This window comes from Astatotilapia calliptera, chromosome 15, assembly GCF_900246225.1.
Source record: "Astatotilapia calliptera chromosome 15, fAstCal1.2, whole genome shotgun sequence".
NCBI lineage: Eukaryota > Metazoa > Chordata > Actinopteri > Cichliformes > Cichlidae > Astatotilapia > Astatotilapia calliptera.
The window spans coordinates 20,325,359-20,342,328 of NC_039316.1; the positions used below are offsets into that span (position 1 = coordinate 20,325,359).

Genomic DNA, 16,970 nt, shown 5'->3' on the forward strand with positions numbered 1-16,970 from the left:
ACTTTTTATCCAACCTAGCTGAGTGTAGGATAAAACGGGTAACCAAGCAGTTTTGGCCAAAGTGACTGGGTAGCAAAGCAGGTTTCCTAACAACAAGGGCAGCAGGTAAATAAAGTGGCAATATCTAAGAGAAGCAATAAGGTTGGAGAAACCTGCATTCAGCTAAGACTGAAGAAGTCACTTGGATGAAATGCTTCTCCCGCTGAAAAAACTACGTCAAGATGAACTGAATACACTTTAATTATGGGTGACTTAGACAGCTACAAGTGATGGTCATTAGTTTTTCTTATCACTAAATGAAAAAGTGAAGCGGACAGATAGAAAATGGCCCAAAGAGTCTGGTAACCATCAATTAGCCCCCCAAAATTATGAAAAAACAATTCATCTATACAAATAAACATTGATATATATTTCAGTTCCTTTCAGACATTCTTCTTCTCTCTAAAGAGGTCACATGGAAGACCAACAATGTAACAATAATGTGTTGTCAACCCATCTGTAAACTTCTCCAACCACCAGGGGGCGTGGCATGGCGGTACTTACTAAGAAAACTGAGGGTGTCTTCTTTCTTGAGGGGCAGTAATGAGCACGACATGCACTGATGCAGCATTTGATCTTTATTGTGGAGGAAAATGTTTAACATCTTACATCTTTATGAGCAAGCGAGAGAGCGATACATGGCAGGTGTAGCATTTTTAAGTAATCAAAACATTCTGCCTTTATTGTCAGTGAAAACTTTGAAGCCAACAGGCAATCTTTACCTACATGAGATGGGGCTAATAAAATCACCTTGAAACTAAAGGAACAATTGAACTAAACATTTTGTAAATCATGTCAGTGAGCCTGAAATTGTTGCCATGATGCCAGGTCTCTCTTGGAAATTAGATTTTTAATCTCAATGAGATTTTTTTTTACCTGGATAAATAAAGGACTAATAATAATTAAGGACACAAGAAAATATTCTGCTAAAAACTGACTGGAGCCGTTTCACAGGACAACAAAAGCTTATAAAGACCATCTCTTCCTCACATTTGGGAAACAGCACATAATTTGTGAATCGAAGGGCTGAGAGTAATGCTCACAATTGGAGTCAGATCTAATTCATCCTCTGAAACTCCAGGTGCAGGAGTGAAACGAAAACGCTGCAGGAGGGTGGTGAAGAAGAGGAAGAGCTCCATCCTGGCCAGACTCTCTCCGAGGCAAATCCTGCGACCTGCAAGAGATGAATAATAATCAACTGTCCTGTGAAGAGATGTACCTCAGTGGTAATGGCTGAGCTCACAAACCTGCAGAAAATGGAATGAAGGCATCTCGCTTGACAAACTTTTTCTCTTTGTCCAAGAAATGAGCAGGATAAAAGCTGTGAGGCCTCTCCCACTCACTTGGATCATGCAGGACAGATGTCAAGAGAGGAAACACTGTGGTTCCCTGCAGATAACAGCTGATTTCAGAGATGCACAAAGTACAAAACGTACTAAGACAACACATAAAAACAGCACATACTTTTGATTTGGATTCAGTTTCAAACTTTCCCGTATTCCTGTGATTGCCCGTCCAAGATGGCATCAAGCTTCTGTTTTGTGCACTCAGTAAACTGATAACAACTGTTCCCACTCATGCTTACTCTTTGTGTCTGCACTTAGGTTTTTTATAGCTTTAGAACTTTGGCACCTCAACTCAAAGTTAATGCAGGACGATCCAGGATGTAGTTACATTATCTCAAAACATGGCTTGATGCCGAGCAGATTCGAATAGATAACAATTAGTCTAACCTTCTCAATAAAGTGACCCTGAAAAGTGATGTCTCGGGTGGTTTTGTGAGGAAGTGCAGTGGGGACGATGCTGCTCAGTCTCTGTATCTCATGGATGACGGCGTCAGTGAAGGGAAGGTTTTTCCTGTCAGCAACCTGCACCTGTCGATCTCCTATGACCCTCCTCAGCTCTTCCTGGACCTCATCTAGAGTATAAAAGTAACAGTAATTGAATTTCATCCCTATTAGAATCCTCTGGAGTCTAAACGAGAACAGTGGACACATTACACTTGTGTTACACTGACAATAACACTCCAGTATATTTGATAAATGTATGCTTATTGTGATATTGCTCTTGTGACATGTGTCATGTGATTTCCAGTAAAAGAGTGTATTCAAGTTGTGGATTATTTGAGCTCCTCACCCTGTATCTTCGGATATTTGGCCATTAGCAGAAGTCCCCATCTCAGTGTAGTTGATGTTGTCTCAGTGCCGGCAGAAAACAGATTAATGACTGTTATCAGAAGATTATCATCATGGAAGTGACTGTTGGTAATCCCAGATTCCTGCACATAGACATTTAACAGCAAAGTCACTAAAATCATTCTAATCCCAAAGTTGGATGGGGGTTGCACAGTAGAAAAAGAAGTGTCAAGGCACCGAACAGTAACGAGGATGTAACATACACCAGAAGAATTACAAATGATCAATAGTGTTCGCATACATCTGCTGGGTGATAAAGGTATTAGGATGCAACACAGCTGTTTTGTCTTAACCATAACTGAGCAGGATAAGGCACAGTTTCACCATCAGCTTAAGTTATTTATTCCTGAACACAAAGTTAAAAGATAATAGAAAGTCCAACCTCAAGATTTTCTTTGCGGACCAGAAAGGCGTCTACAAAGCCTCTGCACATCTGTGGGTTCAGAGTCTCTTTTAAACGATGGAAGAAGGCACGGTTTTGCATTTTATTGGCAGCAGCCAGTTTGAACCCTTCGTTCCTATCAGCAGTCCACTTCAGGATTGATGGAAACATTTCATACATCTGTGAATCATCAAATATACATCTGTACATAAAATACCATTTTTCATTTACAAAGGTTATTGAGTTGTACCTTGAAAAAATCTGTAACTCCATAAGTGTCACAAAGTAGGAATCAATACCTGTATTGAGGGACTTCCACCGAGTCTGACAAATCTGTTTGTTCGATCTACCAACGATGTAAACTCTGGATCATTATATTCAAATCTGCTGCCATAGACGATGGAGCAGATAATATTAGAGACTGCACAGTTAATTGATTGGGTTGTATCAAACGCTTCTCCTGTAGCAAAATAAACACATACAGTCAGTATAAGTAATTGGACCATTAATTCAATTCAGTTCAAACAAATGTGATAATTTTTTACCTTTAAATTTCTTAAATACTTCAATGAGATGTTGACATTCCTCAATTATTTTGTCCTCACATGCTCTCTTGCCCATTCCAAAGTCTCTCAGTTTAGTCAATGCAAAGCGTCTCATTTCTCTCCATGAGTCACCATTGGACCACAGAACTCCTGAGAGTGGTCATATTTTAGTTTGACAGTACCAAAATAGAAAAAAAGCTAAAAGATTTTAAGAAAAAATATTATTCCTTTACCATGCTCTTTGGTTAATTCATGTGCAAGTTTCGTTGGGCTTCTGTCTCCAAACACATCATCATAGTCTACAAGTGCCTGCTTCACTGTCTTGTATCCTGCTAGGACCACCACCTTTTTAGGTCCCAGATAGACCGTGAAGACTGATCCATATTTCTTGGATAACTAAGAACAGAATATTTTCATATTTTCACACACATCAAAGAAACCAAAGCTAAAAAGCTGCCTGGAGAACTGTATCTGCAGCATAGTTCAATTACTTTCTCACCTCCAGCAATGTTTTGTAAGGTCCTTTCAGGTCCAGTTGCAGCAGGTTCCCCAGCACAGGTAGTGGTCTGGGTCCTGGAGGACCCTTTTGTTTTTTTTGAGAATTGAAGCTTGGAGTGACGATGAAATAGACAAGGAGGATGACTGTCAGTGCCCCTAACAAGAAGGCAGAACTGAACGATTGGAGAAAGACATCTAATATCCCCATGGCTGTGAAACGAATTCTCTGCTATGAGTTCTTTGTACTGAGAGCCCAGAGACTTAGTGCTTTTTGCGTTGTCTGCCAAATTTCAGTCCTGTACTGTGCAGCATATAATACAAGGTGTGACAGTAACAGAGCAAAGGTCCTCTATGAAAGAAATAGTAAATCATTAACGTTGCAGTTGATACTTTGGTCTGTAAAATAAATGGAAAAACATTAACAAACCAACAAAATAAATTAAACACAGAATAAAAATATCTACTTGGATGTTAGAATAATTTTTGACAGAAGTGAGTATATCTGTTAAAAACGTAATAATAGTTTTCATTTTTGGTAGATTTTAGCATTAAAATTCAGGGTTGCCATGGCCGTTTTATCTATCTATCTATCTATCTATCTATCTATCTGGCAAGACTGCAAACATGACAGATGTATGTATATATATATATATATATATATATATATATATATATATATATATATATATATATATATATATATATATATATATATATGTATATATATATATATATATACATATGTATATATATACATACATCTGTCATGTTTGCAGTCTTGCCAGATATATATATATATATATAGATATATAGATATATATATATATAGATATAGATATATATATATATATATATATATATATATATATATATATATATATATATATATATATATATATATATATATATATATATATATATATATATATATATATATATATATATATATATCTGGCAAGACTGCAAACATGACAGATGTATGTATATATATACATATGTATATATATATATATATATACATATATATATATATATATATATATATATACATACATATATATATATATATATATATATATATATATATATATATATATATATATATATATATATATATATATATATATATATATATATATATATATATGTATATATATGGTGCAATTAATGTAAACAGCGAACGACGGTGAGAGGTGCTTAAAGTGCTTAACATAACTTAGAATTGCTCAACGTAAACAAGGAATAACTCAACAACACTCATGAGAAACCGAGGGCTAGCGGCAACCTAAATAAACTTAACTCACACTAGAAACTCTACTCTGGAGCATGAATTTAAATATAACATTAGCTTAGAGGCACACTATGATTCATAATACTTCGCTTGGAGTCACACAGTTCTAACTCAGAAATTCACAATCCTTTACTTTGAAACACACATGGCCGACTTGGCATTTCTATGAAACAAAACTAGAAGGAGCACTGGAAGTGTCCGTGGTGAAGCCACGGGGCTGTTGTGGATTGAATGGAGAACCCGACACTGGGAAATCTGGGTGAGGGGAGATGATTATCCTGAGCGCTGGGCAGGGAGGCAGGCAGGCACGGAGAAACTGTGAACAGACCAGCGCTGAAATCCTAACAGGTGACGGCAGCGGCTTGACAACGTCCAGAGGTCCTCTGAGAGTGGAGAAACTGTGAAAGCCCTGACTGACAAAGGTTTGCCGACGATCTGGCGAGGTGTGAGTCTGAGCGCTGGTCTTAAGAAGCCGGCAATTCCAATTATGCTCAGGTGCAGCCTGTCAGCATGCTGTGGCGGCTCTGCCTAGGGGTGGAAATGCCGGCCCTGTGGGAAGGCCCAGCACTCACCCGGACCATAAAATAGTCAGATGTCTATTCATATTAATGTACAGAATTCACCTGCTTGCTGCTACTACTGCACATTCACCCAGTGTATATACTATATGTAGATATATATAATGTTCTTCCTCTACACCCCCCCCAATTTTTGCACATGTCGAGGAGCGTGTCAGGCTACATTTCACTGTGTGTTATACTTGTATAACTATGCATGTGACAAATAAAGAACCTTGAACCTTGAACCTTGACCATGACACAGTCATCCTGTCTGTCAGTTGGAATAACCAACAGAAGTCACTGAGCTTAAGCCATGGATATACTATATGTTTTTCTCCAGGGGATTTATTCAATTGTTTTGTGTCTGACAGTCCTTCTATTGATCCACTGCCTTTTCTCTAACATAACCCAAAAGGATGGAAAGGAGCCTCCAGGACCCACACCATATCCCATTTTTGGGAACTTCCCGCAGCTGTACCTGAAGAAAACACATGTCACGTTACTGGAGGTGAGGAAGTCATTGGAGGAATTTTCTTTCAATGTATCTGATCATTTTAATGTATTTTAAACAAAGATATATGAACATTTTTTGTTGTTTTTAGCTATCCAAACAATTTGGATCTATTTTCACCATCTATCTGGGGACCAAAAAAGTGGTGGTCCTGGTAGGATACAACGCAGTAAAGGAGGCACTTGTTGACTATGCTGAAGTGTTTGGAGAAAGGGATCTGACACCAATTATTGATGAGCATTTTCAAGGACATGGTGCGTAATTAAGACAAGACTTTTGCAAACACATTTGAGTGTGAGTCATAATTAGCAACTATGTATAACCTTTATCTATATTACTGAAAGTTGTTTCTGTCAAATCAGGTATTGTGTGGGCTAATGATGACACATGGAAAGAGATGAGGCGCTTTTCAATGATCAACCTGAAGGACTTTGGAATGGGAAAGAAAGAATTTGAGGACAAAATCATTGAGGAGTGTCATTACCTTATGGAAGCTTTTAAACAGTTCAAAGGTAAACAGTGAACTGACAGAAACTGCAACTTTTTGATACAAATGAACTTTTTGTAATTTTCTTTGCAGGAGAATTTGATGTCAAGCAATCATTAAACAATGCAACTGCCAATATTTTCTGCTCCTTGATCTATGGCAACAGATTTGATTACAATGACCTGGAGTTTACATCTTTGGTACATCGTACATGTAGAAACACCACACTTTTGAGTGCCCCATCTGTCCAGGTATATTTTAAAGTTTTTAAAGCTTTTGTTTGTAAATTCTAACTGACTTTTATAACTAAGGGGCAGTGCTTTGCTTATGTCTGTGTAGTGATATGCTTTCAAATATTTGCTACTGTTCATTTAACTTTGCTTTCTTTTTAATGATCACTTCCTCCAGGGGCTTTACCTTTTCCAAGTGTAACCACTGACTCATTTTAAATAGTTTAGGACAGCCAAACTACGGACCAGTTGCTAGGTTCGGCAGGGCTACAATAGAAAGCGAGGCAAATATGGAATGAAAGGGCTGGAGACAGGAATCTGAGCAGCAACGGTTATTATTTTACACAAAATGAAATAAACAAGACACAAATTCCACATTGACAGTAGTAATGGTAATAATAACAATAATAAGAATAAGCCGGCAAAAAAAAAAAAAATAGTCCCTTTGAGCTCAATGTTCAATTGTCTTTTTGTCTTCGGTCATTCGTCATGTCAAAAATTCTTAGTCTAGTTCTTTTTCTCTTTTGTTTGTGGTTTGTGTGTTACCACTTGGGAGTCTCCGTCGAGGAAGAAGAGTAAATTCCTCTGTAAAGTTCAGTCCGGGCTCAGGCTCGCCATCTCCCTCCGGAGAGAATCCATTGTGATCCAAAATCTTAGTTTCTTCCACACGAACAAGAAAAAAACCTAGCCTGCACAACAATATTAACATTATTGCACACAGCCAGCTCCGTTTCTACTCTTGTATCACAGCTATAGCTTTAGTTCTTTATCTCTTTTCACATCTCTTTCACATTACCACAGTAATACATTACAAGCATGCTTTGAATATATCTCTCATTGTGCATGAAATTATTTTAACCACACGTAAAACAACAAATGAATTTCTCGTTCTGTTTTCAACCATGAATTTGTGATTAATAGATATAAACAACAAGATAATAGATTTTTTTCAATCATCCTTCAAGTATGCTAAACAAATTCTACCACAAACAGCAAATTACCACTCGCAAATCGGTATGAACAGAAGAAACAACTTTTAGCAACAGACTAACACATTATTATTTTCTATTTATTTATTTATTTTTTGTCCCGTTTGGATCTTTAGCCATCAGAATTGTTGTCGTAAGACCAAGAAAGATGCCAAGCGGATTTATTTTACCAAGTGGATCATCATGGCCTTGCCATATTGGTCCATTTGATTGACCTTTATTATAATTATGTATTTATTTGATTTGATTTTCGGTTGCTACAAACGGGATAGACATGACTGGGGGATAGGACAGGGAGAAAGAATGAAAGAAAGAGAGGGAGAGAAAGAAAAACAGAGGGGAGAAGACACGGTGAGAAAGGGGGGAAGAAAGAAAGAAAAACAAACAAAACACCTGGATCACCTGTATGGAGAAAAAAAAACAGAAGAGAAAACAAACAAAAAATTAGCAACATAATAAATACAACACCATCACAATAAACTAGCTAGCAGTAGATAACAGTAGATACTAAATATTAAACGCTATTGTGCAGCACACAAGATAGACAGCGCACAATGTGCTTTGAGGCAGCAGCCAAGAAAGGTGTAGTCCGCGTCTGTGAATACCCGTGTGTACACCTGTGTGGATCAGCATGCTTGCATTACAAAGGTTTCTCCATGTAATGATCTGCTAGGGAGTGTGGGGAGCCATAGCCCCGTCCCCCAGGGCATGAAGCAGGTATGGAGGAGATCCAAGCCCCAGACATCCAGAGGCCCCAGAGTATGAGGACCCGAAGAGGACCACCAAAGGGGGGGAACACAATAGTGCCCTGCAGACTGTTCACAAAGCTGAGGGATCTGGGACTTAACAGCCGTCTGTGTGCATGGGTGTTGGACTTCCTCACTGGCAGAACTCAGGTGGTGAGGGTGGGCAGGTGCTTCTCCAACAGCATCACCATCAACACAGGAGCACCTCAGGGATGTGTCCTCTCGCCACTGCTCTACTCCCTCTACACTTCAGACTGTGTGGCCACCCATGGCTCCAACACCATTGTGAAGTTTGCTGACGACACAGTGGTGTTGGGTGCCATCTCCAACAACGATGAGGCGGCCTACATGGATGAAGTGAAGAATCTGGCATCGTGGTGCCAGGACAACCACCTCCAGCTGAACGTCAGCAAGACCAAGGAGCTGGTGGTGGACTTCAGAAGGGGTCAGCACAGAGACTACAAGCCCATCATCATCAATGGAGCTCCAGTGGAGAGGGTGCAGTCCTTCAAGTATCTTGGTGTCCACATCTCCTCAGACCTGACATGGGCTGCCCACATTCAGGTCCAGACCAAAAAGGCTAGGCAGCGCCTGTATCACCTATGACAACTGTGGAAGTTCAGGGTCTCTCCAAAGATCCTCAGGATTTTCTATACAGGCGCTGTGGAGAGCATCCTCACACAGAACATGACATCGTGGTTTGGGAACAGCTGTGTGAAGGACCAAAAAAGCTCTCCAGAGAGTGATCCGTACAGCAGAACGCTGCTGCAGGATTGCTCTCCCCCCGCTTCAGGACACCTACACCAGGAGATGCTGGACTAGAGCAGCGCAGATACTGAAGGACCCGTCCCATCCTGGCAACAAACTGTTCCAACTTGTGCAATCTGGTAGAAGGTTCCGCATCTTCCGGGCAAGGACAGAGAGACTCAAGAGGAGCTTCTATCCCCAAGCCATCCGTGCCCTAAACACACACACCCGCCCTCTCACATCATCTATAATTGACTGAGACAGGACTCTCTTCCAGACACTCTAAACCAAGGCACAATGTACATTTCAATTCCTTTAATTTTAAATATGTTTATATTGTCTATCCTGTAAAATAGTCAGATGTCTATTCATATTAATGTACAGAATTCACCTGCTTGCTGCTACTACTGCACATTCACCCAGTGTATACACTATATGTATGTATATATATATATATAATGTTCTTCCTCTACCCCCCCCCCCCCCCAATTTTTGCACATGTCGAGGAGCGTGTCAGGCTACATTTCACTGTGTGTTATACTTGTACAACTATGCATGTGACAAATAAAGAACCTTGAACCTTGACCCTTGAACCGTGCCACCCTCCTAGGAAGAGCTGAGTAGAGCCCCAAACGAGAGGTCACCCAGGAGCTATGGAGCAGAAGCCAGAGGGGGTTGCAGTGGCGTGCCCGCGGGCTCTGCCGGCAGCCAGCTGTGCCAGAGAGGACCGAGCTTCAGGCCCAGAGGCCTGAGGCCTGAGGGTACCCCACCCCCCGGAAGGGGCCCACAGGCGCCAGGCCCCGCCAATCGGCCACCAGGAGTGAGCCGGTACATACATGAGCGCCCAGCCCCAGTCGGCAAGAACCACCAACGTCTGAGGGCATCAGCCACCGGCAGGGAGTGTGGTGAGGGGAGATAGGCCTCCATACTTTGGAGGGCCATAGATGTACCCAGAGAGGTTGAGTCTAAGACCCAACCTGACATATAGACACAGACGAACAGGCGCACGCGGACACAAACGTGCCTTCCCACCCCCATATACACAACCAAATACTCGGCACTCACCCAACGTGTAGACAGACACAAATAGACACTGCACAGACAGTCACACTCCCCAAACATACTCTATATCCCAGGTCCAGGTACCCCCGCCCCCAGAGGAGCAAGCCGCACCTAGACCCAGGAGATGTAACCCTTCTCTGGGGTGGAGGCAAGCGGACCACCTCCTTATCTGCAGTAGCAGGGAGGCCCTGCATCCCAGACCCCAATCTGACGGCCAGCACCTCCTCCCAGCCCCTCAGCCCTGACGGCTAACAGAACCGGGGTGAGTGAAGACCTCAAACCTCCCTACACCCGCTCATATGTAGTGTTGCTGTGTGCTGTTCTAAAGTGCATTTAAAACACAGGAGAGCATGTTCCTGCTTCCTATCAGAGAGCTCCTTCCGAAAACCCTCAGTGTCTATATGCATTTAAAATTGTGGGTAGGGCACCAGCGCCAGAGGTGGGTTGGAATACACCGACCATCCTCTGGATGCTGTAAAAGGTGCCCACCCCCAAGGCCCTATATGTATATGTTATGTGAGAGTGTGAGTAATGTGGATGTCTAGGTTGCAGAATAAAATTGAGGCACAGGCGGCCAGAAGGGGACAGAGGGGGAGTGCCTCCCCTACACCCCAAGCCCTGCGTGTGTGGGTGTGTGTGGTAGAGTGGAAATAGGGAGGCAGCTGAGGATGGGGAGGGAAGAAAGGGAGGGGCAAGCGGCCCCTCCCTGGGGCCAGCTCCCCCGCTGACCCCAGTAGGCACCCCCACACTCTGGAACCCACCAGGGCAAGGGGGCCCAGACCCATCCGGACCGGGGCCCGCAGCAGCAGCACAGAGTCCGGGGTAGCCCACCCGACTCCACCCCAGAGAAAACTGCACCCACCCCATCATCCAATCATCTCCCAAACTACACAAGACAATAGACACCCAGGTTGAGTTCCTTCTCTACCTCTCCTATATCTCTCCCCCACCTGCAGAGTGAGCTCCTGTAGTGAGGAGACCACCTGCAAAGATATAACAGCCTCCCCACCAGTTAGAGAGCCCCCTAGTTGGGCCGATGCATCAGAGATCCCCTGCACTGGGGCTGAGCCCCCCTGCACCCACCCGCCCACAGCTCCGGCGACACAACAGCCAGGACCCAAGCCCCCAAGGCCCAGCCAGCACCCCAGACCGGGGGCGGAGCACCCCCAGACCCCCAAGCCTCCACGCCCGTCCCGGACCCACCCAGGGGCAGCCAGGCTACCAGGCCAGTAACCAACGTCGGCCAGCACACACCCTCCCCCATCTCCGCTGTACGCAGCCACAAGGAAAACACCATCTAAGAGCCACCAGAGCCCCTAACCAGTTCATGGCCACGTCCCCCGGGTTAGGCCCTCCAGGGAAAACGTCCCTAGGGACTCCCCAGACGCCCTAAGGCCGTCCCTACCCCCATATCAACCACAATAGTGAAGGCAGGACCAAACCATGACCCCCCACCCCCACTAGGTGATGAAGCTGATCAAAGGAGCCCAAAGGGATTGATCAAATGTGATGGCAGAGGCTGTATCAAGACTAATGTGATCTATTAGATGGTTTCTATATTGGTTAGAATTAAGATTATTTTTATTTTTCCAGTTAATGAGGACCATTTTCTTGGCAATGCATAGGGCCGTAAAAACAACGTGGGCTGTGTTTATTTCTGCAGTGACCTCATCCAAGTTGCCCAGCAAGCATACTAAAGGGGAGGCTGGAATGTTACATTTCAGACACTTTGATAAGTCTTCACATTTCTCACGCCAAAACTTCTGAACTGGTGGACAGAACCAAAGAGCGTGGATGTAATTGTCCGGTGTATTTGCTAGACAGTGTGAGCAGTTGTTGGAAGGTGTATAGCCCATCTTGAACATCCTATGACCAGTATAGTGCACTCTATGTATTATTTTGTATTGTATTAATTGCAAACTGGGATTTCTGATCCATTGAAAGGTTTTTAAGCATATCTGAGACCAAAGGTTTTGGTCTAAGTTGATCGATAAATCTGCTTCCCATTTTGCAATAGGAAGGGATATTGATTCATCTATTTTAGAAAGTGTTCTGTATATTTAAAACAATAATTTGGGGGCTTTTAGGTTAAAAAATTCCACAACACTTGGTGGTGTTTGTAATTCAGCTTCACTGGGATTAAATTTCTTTTTTACTATGGATTTAATTTGTTGATATTCCAAAAATCGTTTCTTGGAGAGTCGAAAATACGAGTTGTCGCCGACCAGAAACGGGAGCTGGAAGCATGTAAATATAATAATAACCACTGCAGCTAACAAGAATGCCTGACGAGCCCAGTTGTAAGTAAGCTATTTAGACTCGACTGTGTTCGTGTTTTTTTCCGAAACAATAAGTTCCTTTTGGAGCAGCCTTTCAATGCTTCTCTCTGTCTCTTGCTAGCAAAGTTGACCCAGACAACAAAGTAAAGCTAGTTTTCGGCTACGAGCCCAACACGGAACCCGACGTATTAGCCAGAGGTCCCTTTACTACGGTTCGGAGCCATAGACCTGTTTTATATACGTGAGGAATATTCTTATATATGAGATCGCTGCAAAAAGTGCAGCCTTACCTAATGTCCACCCTACTGTTAGTCATTTTATATTAAGATTTAAAAATCTAGTTGGTATTGGTACGGCGAGTAGCCTTCAGTAATAGTAATAAATCACACAGCAATAGTACATTCATGTACGGTAGTTGTAAACAGCATGATAATATATTAAGTAATCCAAAGTATTCAGAATATGTTACTCTCATTGACTAATGTAACAGAATACGTTACAAAATACATTTTCGGGCATGTATTCTGTAATCTGTAGTGGAATACATTTTAAAAGTAACCTTCCAAACATTGTGGAGACCAATGACAATGTAAACAAAAAGGGGAGACACAAGGACACACAGCAACACACATATCACCAACACACAGAGAGGACTAAGGCTACGTTCACACTGCAGACGAAAGCACATCAAATCCGACTTTTTTGACCCTATGCGACCCATATCCGATCATGGTATGACAGTTTGAACAGCAGAAATTCAGTATTTTCAAATGCAACCTAGGTCACTTTCGTATGTGGTACTGAATCCGATACATATCTGATGTTTTAGAAAGTGACTGCTCTTTGAATGGTCATGTCACATTTAATCCGTCTTTTATGTCACTGACACAAGACGCCAATTATCAGCGCCGGAGAAGATAAACCTCTGAGTGGAGGTAGCAGCCACTGCTCCAAACGAGGCCAATGTTAAAGCACGGGCACTCTTTTTTTCTCAGTGTCCTTCTTTCTCTAATTATTTGTCAAAATTCTGTTGGTTGCGACTGTGCAGAAATTGATAGACTACTGGAACAACACCTACTAGCTTTGTAGCCGCCATTTTACTGCCATAAACAGAGCACGTTGTGTGTGACGTCTCTTTTGCGCATGCGGGCACTTTGAGGGCAGTGAACCGTTCACACTAGAGCGCGTTTGCTTTCACATTTTATTTGTAGTATGAACAACCAGACAAAAAAAAATTGTATTTGATCAAAGAATTGAAATTGAGCATTAAGACCCGCAGTGTGAACGTAGCCTTTGACACAACAGAAACCCAATAGACAAGAAACTAAAGTGTTCATAAGAATACCTCATGATGTAATAAGAATAACCTCAGAACTAACCAGTAAACTTAAATTACACTGGAGGGTGGCACGGTCCCCCCCTTACTTGACATTTCTGATTTTAAAAATAAAATCATAACAAACCATAATCCTTTAAACTACTTTCAGACACATTAGTTTTTCTTCTTATGAAATGAACAAACATTTGCTTGCCCTTTTAAATACTAACACAGATGCATTTGGGTTTTTACAGCTTTATAACATGGTCCCGTGGATTGGCAAATGGTTCTCTTACCCAAATGAATTCAAAAAAGCATTTGCAGCCAATAGGGAACAACAGAGGAAATTGGTGAGTCATTTGAAAGAAACTCTTGATCCAAAGATGTGCAGAGGATTTGTGGATGCCTTTCTGATTCACCAAGACAATTTGGAGGTGAGGAACAAAAATTTATACAATGCTGATATTGTTTTTTAAAGAGCAATGGCAATAATGTGAACACGTTATCCTAACCTGGTGGTGCTTCTGCCCAACTGGTGAATAGAAATCTGTTTAACACAGCAATGTGAATCTGTGTCATAATCAAAAGCTTCAGCTGTTGAATAACTTCTGGTTTTATACGCAGAAATCTGGAATTACCACCAGTCATTTCCACAATGAAAACCTCTTGATAACAATAATGAATTTATTTGTTGCTGGCACTGAAACATCAGCACGCACAGTCACATGGGGACTTTTTCTTATGGCCAAGTATCCAAAGATACAGGGTAAGAACCTGTAAATGTTCAAAGTGCTTGCAAACAACAAAAATTTATGTTACACTGAAGTCAGATTTATTACATCCTTCGAGCCCTTTCATCTTCCAGAGAAGGTCCGGGAGGAGCTAAGTAGTGTAGTGGGAAATCGTCAGGTTCAGTTTAAAGACAGGACAGAGCTGCCTTTCACCAATGCTGTCATCCATGAGACACAGAGGCTAACAGCTGTTGCTGCCCTGGGGCTTCCTCACAGAACTTCACAGGACATTACCTTTAGAGGTCACTTCATTAAGAAGGTAAAATATATCAGAAAACAAATGATGTGTTTATTATATATTGAAGCTTAAAAAATAATCATATTTTGATTACTAAAACATCGTCACAGATGTGGAAAAAGAGAGTTGAATGATTCTTTCTCTCAGTGTTTGATTATCAAATTGAAGATCAACATTTCATGGAATTTGCAGTAGTCAGCATGTTCCAGCATCAAGGAGGAAATATTCTGTGATCAATATTTATAGAATACAACAGTGTGAAAAATGTTCATCAGCTTGATTTTTTTTAAGCTAGATTAAATGAATCAAGTAGGTTTTCAAAAACTCATTTTGTCCCAGATGAAATTTTGTTTTGAAGTCACAGCTAAAAAATAATATTTGATTTTTGTGTAATATCCTGTGAATACATATTAAAAAAGGGAGGAAAAAAGTTTGGTTTGTGTATTCAACAGGGGACAGCTGTGTATCCTTTCCTGTTTTCTGTTCTGTCTGATGAGAGTAAATGGGAGAAACCGTACACTTTTTATCCGGAACACTTCCTGGACAAAGATGGAAAGTTTATCCAGCGTGATGCCTTCATGGTTTTTTCTGCAGGTTTGTAATCAACTTCTTGTCATGACCCAGATTACTATCAGATAAAATGTAGTGTATTTTTTTGTTTTCTATTTCAGGTCGCAGGGTTTGTCCCGGAGCAAATCTGGCCAGAACGGAAGTCTTCATCTTCTTCACCACCCTTCTGCAGCACTTCCGAATTACTTTTCCACCTGGAGTTTCAGAGGATGAACTGCTTCTATCACCATCTGATAGTCTCATCCTTAACCCTTCAAATGTTAAACTGTGTGCTGTCCCCTTGTGAGACACAGTGGGCTGATGTAATTAATTCTAAACAAGAAATATTTTATATAAAACAAGCTTCTAATGAAATAGGTAGAAGGGGTGGTGTTTCTTTGATTCTTCTTTAAGCAAGCAAAATCAGTTTGAGACTCCGAAAGAAACCTGCAGCACCACGAGGAGCTTTGTAAGGATATTTTTGATTCATGTCAATTAGCTTGAATAAAAATGTACACTTAAACACAAGAAAACGAATCGATGAGTGAGTGGAAAGACAAATTGATCTGTGAACTAATGATAATCAATTATAATCTTCATCTTTAGGAGCTGGTTAAAGCAGAGATAAATGTAGAATGCAGCTGAAATAAAGCAAAATGTAACTAACAAAGTGTGCAGGTCAGTACACAAAAGGTGTGGTTTGCCACTGTTAAAGTATTTCTGTATCAACCAACAACCAAATATATCTTTAACTTCAACCAAGTTCTCAGGTGGATTTTCTTGTACATTGCATACATGTGTTAATTGAACATGGTGACTCCATTGTGGTCAGAGAAGTGACTTGTTCCAAGCAATGTGAGTTTCACTTGTGCTACTGTTATAAATGTATTTAAAGGTTTCTGACATTGTAGAATTTGTAGTATGTCAGGAGGCGGAGCAAGACACTTTGAATAACAATGATACACAGTGAGAAATATGAAACAATGATCCTAAAAATACTGGCAATTACCAGTGCTACCTTCCCAGCCTCCTCATATACACCTTTGGTATCAATTTCAAAATCCTGTATCACCTTGTTTCCGAGTAATTACATTCACAAGAATTTCAGAAAGCTTGACCTCTGACCTTGACTTTGAAGTCAACGTTACTGAGATTTAAACTCATCTAAGATTTTTAATAAATGCTAGTTCTCATACAGCACTTACTCTACCTGAACACTTAAAGCACTTCATGCAATTTGCCTCATTGCCCCATTTATACATGCATAAGTACCTTGTATCTAACATTCACACACATTCATAACCGATGATACAAGAAGAGGATAGGTTAATTGATCAATCTAAATTGTCCATAGGTGTGAATGCAGGAGTGAATGTGAGTGTGAATGGTTGTCTGTCTCTGTGTGTTAGCCCTGCGTCAGACTGGCGACCTGTCCATGGCATGCCCTGCATCTCGCCCTATGACAGCTGGGATAGGCTCCAACAGACAGACCAAGACAGACTGTCTGTCCGGG

The 16,970-nt window shown here is 41.3% G+C and overlaps 2 protein-coding genes across 2 annotated transcripts; one reads left to right on the top strand and one right to left on the bottom strand.

Annotated features, from left to right (window-relative positions):
• Window positions 1-599: 599 nt before the first annotated feature.
• LOC113006543 (cytochrome P450 2K1-like) lies at window positions 600-4,023 on the bottom strand. The gene is made up of 9 exons (XM_026142574.1): window positions 3,661-4,023; window positions 3,395-3,557; window positions 3,162-3,311; window positions 2,916-3,076; window positions 2,617-2,796; window positions 2,176-2,317; window positions 1,773-1,957; window positions 1,287-1,428; window positions 600-1,213 (listed from the first exon to the last, which is right to left on the bottom strand). The coding sequence occupies exons 1-9, from the start codon at window positions 3,865-3,867 to the stop codon at window positions 1,026-1,028; spliced, it is 1,518 nt and encodes a 505-aa protein (XP_025998359.1). The 5' UTR covers window positions 3,868-4,023; the 3' UTR covers window positions 600-1,025.
• A 1,738-nt stretch (window positions 4,024-5,761) lies between these two features.
• LOC113006544 (cytochrome P450 2K4-like) lies at window positions 5,762-16,215 on the top strand. Its single transcript, XM_026142575.1, has 9 exons — window positions 5,762-6,018; window positions 6,113-6,275; window positions 6,384-6,533; window positions 6,602-6,759; window positions 14,134-14,313; window positions 14,504-14,645; window positions 14,745-14,929; window positions 15,361-15,502; window positions 15,580-16,215. The coding sequence occupies exons 1-9, from the start codon at window positions 5,824-5,826 to the stop codon at window positions 15,762-15,764; spliced, it is 1,500 nt and encodes a 499-aa protein (XP_025998360.1). The 5' UTR covers window positions 5,762-5,823; the 3' UTR covers window positions 15,765-16,215.
• The last annotated feature ends 755 nt before the right edge of the window (window positions 16,216-16,970 follow it).